Source organism: Fukomys damarensis, unplaced genomic scaffold (assembly GCF_012274545.1).
Source record: "Fukomys damarensis isolate Sample0158 unplaced genomic scaffold, DMR_v1.0_HiC HiC_scaffold_28, whole genome shotgun sequence".
Lineage (NCBI taxonomy): Eukaryota > Metazoa > Chordata > Mammalia > Rodentia > Bathyergidae > Fukomys > Fukomys damarensis.
This window is the reverse complement of record NW_022900940.1, coordinates 13,505,743-13,511,823: the sequence shown is the minus strand read 5'-3', so window position 1 is coordinate 13,511,823 and position 6,081 is coordinate 13,505,743. Positions and strand designations below refer to the sequence as shown.

General features: G+C 47.9%; 1 protein-coding gene across 1 annotated transcript; it reads right to left on the bottom strand.

Moving 5' to 3' along the window:
- Nucleotides 1–303: 303 nt before the first annotated feature.
- Bhlhe40 (basic helix-loop-helix family member e40) lies at nucleotides 304–6,066 on the bottom strand. Its single transcript, XM_010626167.3, has 5 exons — nucleotides 5,702–6,066; nucleotides 5,468–5,537; nucleotides 5,093–5,200; nucleotides 4,011–4,134; nucleotides 304–2,480 (listed from the first exon to the last, which is right to left on the bottom strand). Exons 1-5 carry the CDS (start codon nucleotides 5,779–5,781, stop codon nucleotides 1,624–1,626), a joined length of 1,239 nt encoding a protein of 412 aa, XP_010624469.1. The 5' UTR covers nucleotides 5,782–6,066; the 3' UTR covers nucleotides 304–1,623.
- Between the last annotated feature and the right edge of the window lie 15 nt (nucleotides 6,067–6,081).

Here is a 6,081-nt window from a genome sequence, read left to right as displayed (position 1 = left end):
ACCCCTGGCAAGAGTCAGGTAACTAAACCAATATTTACCTAAGTTAACTAAGCTTATTCTGATTGAATACAAGGCATATGAAAAGCTGAATGAAATTGCACCACAATTAACTAGTTGTTGCCTTCAGACAAAAGCAGACAACAATCACATCACCCAGCCAACTTACTTTAAAAATACGGGAGACCATCTTTCTCTTCCACAGGAAAAAGATTATTTTATTAAGTATTTTAAAACAACTATTTAACATTTACTCATAGATAAAAATATTTACAATTTCACACCTTCAGGAAGGCTCCAAAATATAAACACTGTACCTCTCCCTAGAGAAAATTCTTCTTCTCTTCAAAAACAGGAATACATTCATTTTTTTTCTCACTTTGTAGATCAAGTAATTATACAAATAAACATCTGAAACATTTCCTTTTTAATATATTTATAATATATATTTAAAACAGCTTTACAAATAAAGGCAACGACTTTATACCAAAATAAAAACAGGAAGAGAGGAAGTTAAAACACGTTGGCGATCAAGCATAGTGCATTTTGAAAGCTGGTGCAGGGCTGGCTGGACGAGTCGGGGAAACAAGAACTCTGGATCAAAAATAAGACTTCTTTGAAGGAGATATAATCCCTTTTAGCAGTAAAGACACTCCATATGCTGTCAGGCCGGAGGAACTAACCTACAGAAATGACCCTGCAGTGCCAAGGCTGGCGTAGGCCTTTGAGAAGCTAAGCTTGGTTAAAAGCTTCTGGATAGAATTTTAAACCAAGTCTATCTCCGTCTTAATGGTAGCAGTTGGTTACTTAGCTTTGTGCACTTTGGGGCACTTGAGGCATCTGCATCTCAGACCTCACTTGGTTCCCTGGACAGCATGTCCTTCTGGTGAGGCTAGAAACAGGTGCCAGAGACCTGGGGAACTCCACCTTCCTTCCCTGGCAGCTCAGCTCACAAAGGGGCCATTTTCAGTTCCTTAATAAGCTAATCACTAGGAAAGCCTGAGTAGGGAATTACATTCTCTTTATTCATCTGAGGCAGGAGTGGGGAGCAGACCTGTGGAAATCTCCCCAAACCACTGCCGTGCTATGCCAGTGTCTGCTACCGCTCCACTTCAGCAGAAAGCTGTCTGACTGCTCTCTCGTCTGGTGAGTCACGTCCACCATAAAGGGAGCAGGGTGGGGTCCTAACAGCTGGCTGGAAGCTGTGCTCTGGAAAACCATCTGTTGAAAGTACCTTTTTCTCAAAGCCACAGACCCAGCTCCCGAACTGAAGAGTGACTCACAGACTAAGACTCTTGGAAGCTTTTGAAAATCCAGCTGATTTGTATCAAAGGGGGCTATTCTCTGGGTAGGGCCCAGAGATGTGCTACAAGCGTCCCCTACACCTCCCGATTTCAAGCAATCCTTTGAGTCTTCCATACTCCAAAAGGAGCTTTAAGGTTCTACACAAATACACAGGCGCACACGCACACACACACATACACATATTTGCACGCACACAACCTGCATTTTCTCTCCGTGCCTTAGATTAGGTATGCACAATCTCGCCGCACTCACAAAAACATTTGTGTGTGCTTTTGGAAGTAGGGAAGAAGGAAAGCAAAGCAGCAGGGTCCCCTAAAGAGTTTAGTCTTTGGTTTCTAAGCTTAAAGGGGGGATCTGCTTCAGAGCCTGGAGCAGGGCGGAAGAGTCAAGGGATGGATGGGCTGACAAGGGAGAAGGGAGTCTCTGGGGCATGAGCAGGGGAGCGGAGATCTTGTCTGGGTTCATGAAGCTGCTGAGGGCTGCAGCAGAGGCATTGAGGCCTGGATACAACACTGGCACAGAGGTGGGATACCAGCACTTCTCCAGCATGGGCAGGTAGGCTGTCGCCGAAGGCGGGATCAGATAGAAGGGCAGGCAAAAGGGAGGCTGGTGTGGGTGTGGGCCCAGGAATGGGGAGCTGATCAGGTCACTGCTAGTAAAACGGCCTTCATCATCTGAGAGCTGCATTCGGCTCTTTTTGGTGGGGGGCTCTTCGGACTCCTGCTTAATTGTGCTGACCTGTTCTCCCATGGTGAACCTACGTCCATGATCACTTTTGAAGTACGGCTGTTCGTTACGCAAGTCACCCTTCTCTGATTCTCCTCCGTAGCCACTGTCTGTGTCCGTGTCACTGCCACTCTGCTCCCCACTGGAGGGAGCGAAAGTCCTCTGGATAACTGGCACACAGTTTTTCCCAGGGCCTTCCGAGCCTTTGGCCAGGGAGCTGGGTTTCTCTTTAAAGTCCATCACTTTGGGGGCTGGGTCTGATGGTTTCCTGGAAGTACCACCCTGCAGCAGCTCAGAGACCACGCGGTGGAGGTGCATGACAAGCTGTGAAGACTTCAGGTCCCGAGTGTTTTCATGCTTTGCCAGGTACTGAAGCACCTCCCGTGCACATGTCTGGAATCCCGAGCAAAACATCTCTTGATTCGCTTCAATGTTTCTCCCTGACAGCTCACCTGGAGACACACAGACCCAAAGTAAAACATTTCAGATGGCCCTGTGGTATATCTGGATACCTATACTCCAAAGACTGGAGTCTTTCCTTTTTGTTAAAAAACATTTCCCAATTTGCATTTTTTTCTTGGTATCGGGATTCGAACTCATGACCTTGTGCTTGTGAGTTAGGTGTGGCACCAGTGAACTGAATCCCTAGCCCCCAATTTGCATTTATAACTCTAAAAGTAACAACTTAACGTTGTAAAGAATAAAACATAACCTACAGGCCCTACCAGAGATTACTTTTTGTGGAGCTATGGACTGAACACAGGGTCTGGCACCTGCTAAGTACATGCTAAACCCCAGGCCCTAAATATGATTTTTAATTAATGGCCACATGGTATCCCATAGTTAGTAGAGATGTACTACTACTTTTTTTTTTTTTGGTATTGGGGATCGAACTCGGGACCTTATGCTTGCAATTCAGGCAGCAGCACCATTGAGCTAAATCCCTGGCCCGAGATGTACTACTTCTGTTCTTGTTCATTTTTAGATTGTTCTTGACTTTTCATTGTATGTGACGTAGCAATGAATTCTGGTATGTTTATAAGCCTAAGAGGCAATTTAAAGAACATCAGTCTCACTGTGGCAAGTGAACAAGGTCAGGTAGTCATAAAATGAAATAAAGGAGCAAGGAACAATTACGACCTGAAGTAAGCTGGTTTTCAGTGACTTATAAAAGTTGTAGCCCCCCTGTAAACTTTAATTAGGCTAAGTCTTTTCCATGTATTGTATCCATGATCAAGAAGTTAGGTTTGATCATTTTCTTTTTATTGAGGAAACTAGCAGAAGTACTTGCTAGGTTTTTGTGATTCCTATCACACTGGCCTGGGAAAGGAACAAGAAAAATGGATGAAGGAGTGGACATAATTTTCCACAAACTGTGCCGTATTATTTGGAGGGGTGAGACTAGAAGGTTAGAAGGTGAGTCTGATTCTCTAGAAGCCAGTAGAAACAAAATGATGAAACTTCAGTGGTTTCATTAGATTGTGTAATTCACCAAGATACCTAATGGCTATTCAAGGAACCACATGAAATGCAGGAAAAACTCCCGCTGTCATCCTGCCAAGATTGCACCCCACTGTGAGAGATAAGGAAGCAAAGAAACAGGAAAACATTGGGGACATACCAACGATATAGTCTCCAATGATACAGGGCTAAGAGACCGACTGTAAAACACCCACGCTGCAAACTATAGGTGCTTCGGCATTTTAAAGGAGAGTGGGGAAATGTCCCAGAATCCAGAGACTCTGAAGCCAAAATGCCACGGAAACATTCTATCATTTGACTAATACGTATTCATGCCAGGTGGCACAGCACAGCATTCCAAATGGAGAGTCTGACCTTTTGGAAAGATAAAACCTGTCTTCCCCAGTGAACGCGGTGCACGGGCAATTGGCTGCAGGAATGTTTCTCACATCCAAAGTGGAGCCCAGGGGCTCTCTGTTTGCACTGAGCTTAACCAGATGCTAATCACACTCAGCACTCACCAGTTTGTAAACCGCTCTGCAGGGCAATGATTTTCTGTTGCTGCTGATCAATTAGGTTTGTTAGTGCTTTCACATGCTTCAAGGTAAGTTCAAGAACCACTGCTTTTTCCAAATGACCCAAAGTCTGGAATAAAAAGAGCCTTAATCAGAGGTGAGGTCAGAGGTCAGGACGTTCCTTCCTTTGGGACACACTTATTATTTAGTAGCACTTTGAGGAGTGTCTCTAAAAGACACATGCACACGCACGCACACCATGGAGCAGTCTTTCCTGTTGGCTAAATTTAAAGTTTGCAGATCATGTTTGTTTTCTCTCCCCTAAAGATTTTTTTTAAATACATATATACAATTAAGGAATAAAAAACATGTGGCTTCTATCTTTGGAAGCTGCAACTACCTCAGGAGAAAGCTTTGACAGATAAACTTCTCCAGCAGCCGCTGCTGACCTTAACTCGGGGGAATCCGGAGATAACATTTCTCTGCAGTGCTGTCACAATCCAAGGAGGGACTTCTACTGTGTCTGGCAGCGAAGAGGCTTTCCCTAGCTTTTTTCCTGACACCCTTTCAAAACTTGTAGCTCATCCAAGCTTTTTTCCTCCTTCCCCAATACTATTTTTTTCCTTTCCCCAACCACAGGCCGCCAAACAAGAAAGGACAGGGTGGACAAAAAGTCACACACCAAAGTAGGTCCCCTTAGTTTAAAAAAAAGGAGGTGAGGAAGCTGGGGAGGGCTTCAGCAGGTTACTTGCTTGCTCATTTAAATCAAGAAAACTAGAGAACCCTGAAAATCATCAGAAAGGAAAGACTTAAAACTCCTGAAAAGGAAGACCTGTTGGTGTTGGAGCCAATTTGGAGAGGTCGAAGCGGCTCTCATCTCAAGTACGGAGGCTGCCAGAAAATCCCAGGGCTGGGGAAGGGTACCTCAACACACCTAGCCAACCGCCAGTTTCGAGCTGGTCACCTAGTCTGCAGTTCCCCGCGGCGCCTGCAGGCGGCGACTGACACCTCCCCCACCCCCACCGGCCGCCGCCGCCCGCCCTTTGGACAGAGCAGCGGGGTTGGACAGGGGCCAGCTTCTTACTTACTGTAAGTTTGAGATGTTCGGGTAGGAGATCCTTCAGCTGGGCGATGCACTCGTTAATCCGGTCACGTCTCTTTTTCTCGATGAGCCGGTGCGGCAATTTGTAGGTCTCCTGCAAGGCGCACGGGGAAGCGATGGGTGCCTGGGGAAGGGGATATGAAGCTTCCCCACTTCCAGCTCCAAGGCGAGAGAAAGTCGGACAAGGAAGCAGAGTCGCATTCAAAGCCGCATTCTGCCCCAAGCCCCTTGATAGTGGCACCGAGCCCACATCTTGCATCCCTCCTCACCAACCTCAGCGAGAAAACTTTTCTTGGAAACTCAGCGCGCTAGGGGCTGAGGTGCGGGGTGGGGGTGGGGGTCCCCAGAGGTGCGCGCTTACCTTGCTGTCTTCGCTCCGCTTTATTCCTCGCCTCGACTTGTACACTTGGTACATGTGGGCAAAATCCATCCTGCAGGGAGAGGGGCCAGAAGGGTCGTGACTTTGCGTGCGCACTGGCTGCAGGAGCCCCATCAGGCAAGAGCCCCCAGATGCGCCCAGCGCCGCTCCAAGTTGAGAGCGGCACAGAATACAGGGCTGGAGTGGTGGCTTGAAGAAGCCAGAATGCCAACTTACCCTGGCAGGTCTCCGTGCTCCAGCACTGGCGCTTTGGGCAGACAGGCAGGGGGTGGTTGCGCGCTGGGGATCCGCTCCATGGCACTGCGAGCCAGGGCCACTGCGCGCTCCTGTCTGCACTAGGACAGCGTCGAGGTGAGGGACTGTCCTAGAGGGGCTTCGAGGGTCTCTGCAGAGGTTTCCTCTGAGTCTGAGCTCTCCGAAATGCGCTGTGCTGCTGGGAACTGTGGCTTTGAGGTGTTGCTTCAGTTGGGGGCGTGCATGGCCCGGTGTCCCCACGGCCTCTGGCTCTGCGCACAGACTGGCGGTGTGTGCTCCCTGTGCTGTCTGCGCCTTGCGAGCCAAGTGAATGAGAAGTGGGGCGGGCTTGGGAGGAGGGA

Coding starts and splice junctions, on each gene's coding strand:
- Bhlhe40 (XM_010626167.3), bottom strand. CDS start 5,781: ATGGAGCGGATCCCCAGCGCGCAACCACCCCCTGCCTGTCTGCCCAAA. Junction 4,135..5,092: donor CCGAACATCTCAAACTTACA/GTAAGTAAGAAG, acceptor TTTTTATTCCAG/ACTTTGGGTCATTTGGAAAA. Junction 2,481..4,010: donor GCAGAGCGGTTTACAAACTG/GTGAGTGCTGAG, acceptor GTGTGTCTCCAG/GTGAGCTGTCAGGGAGAAAC.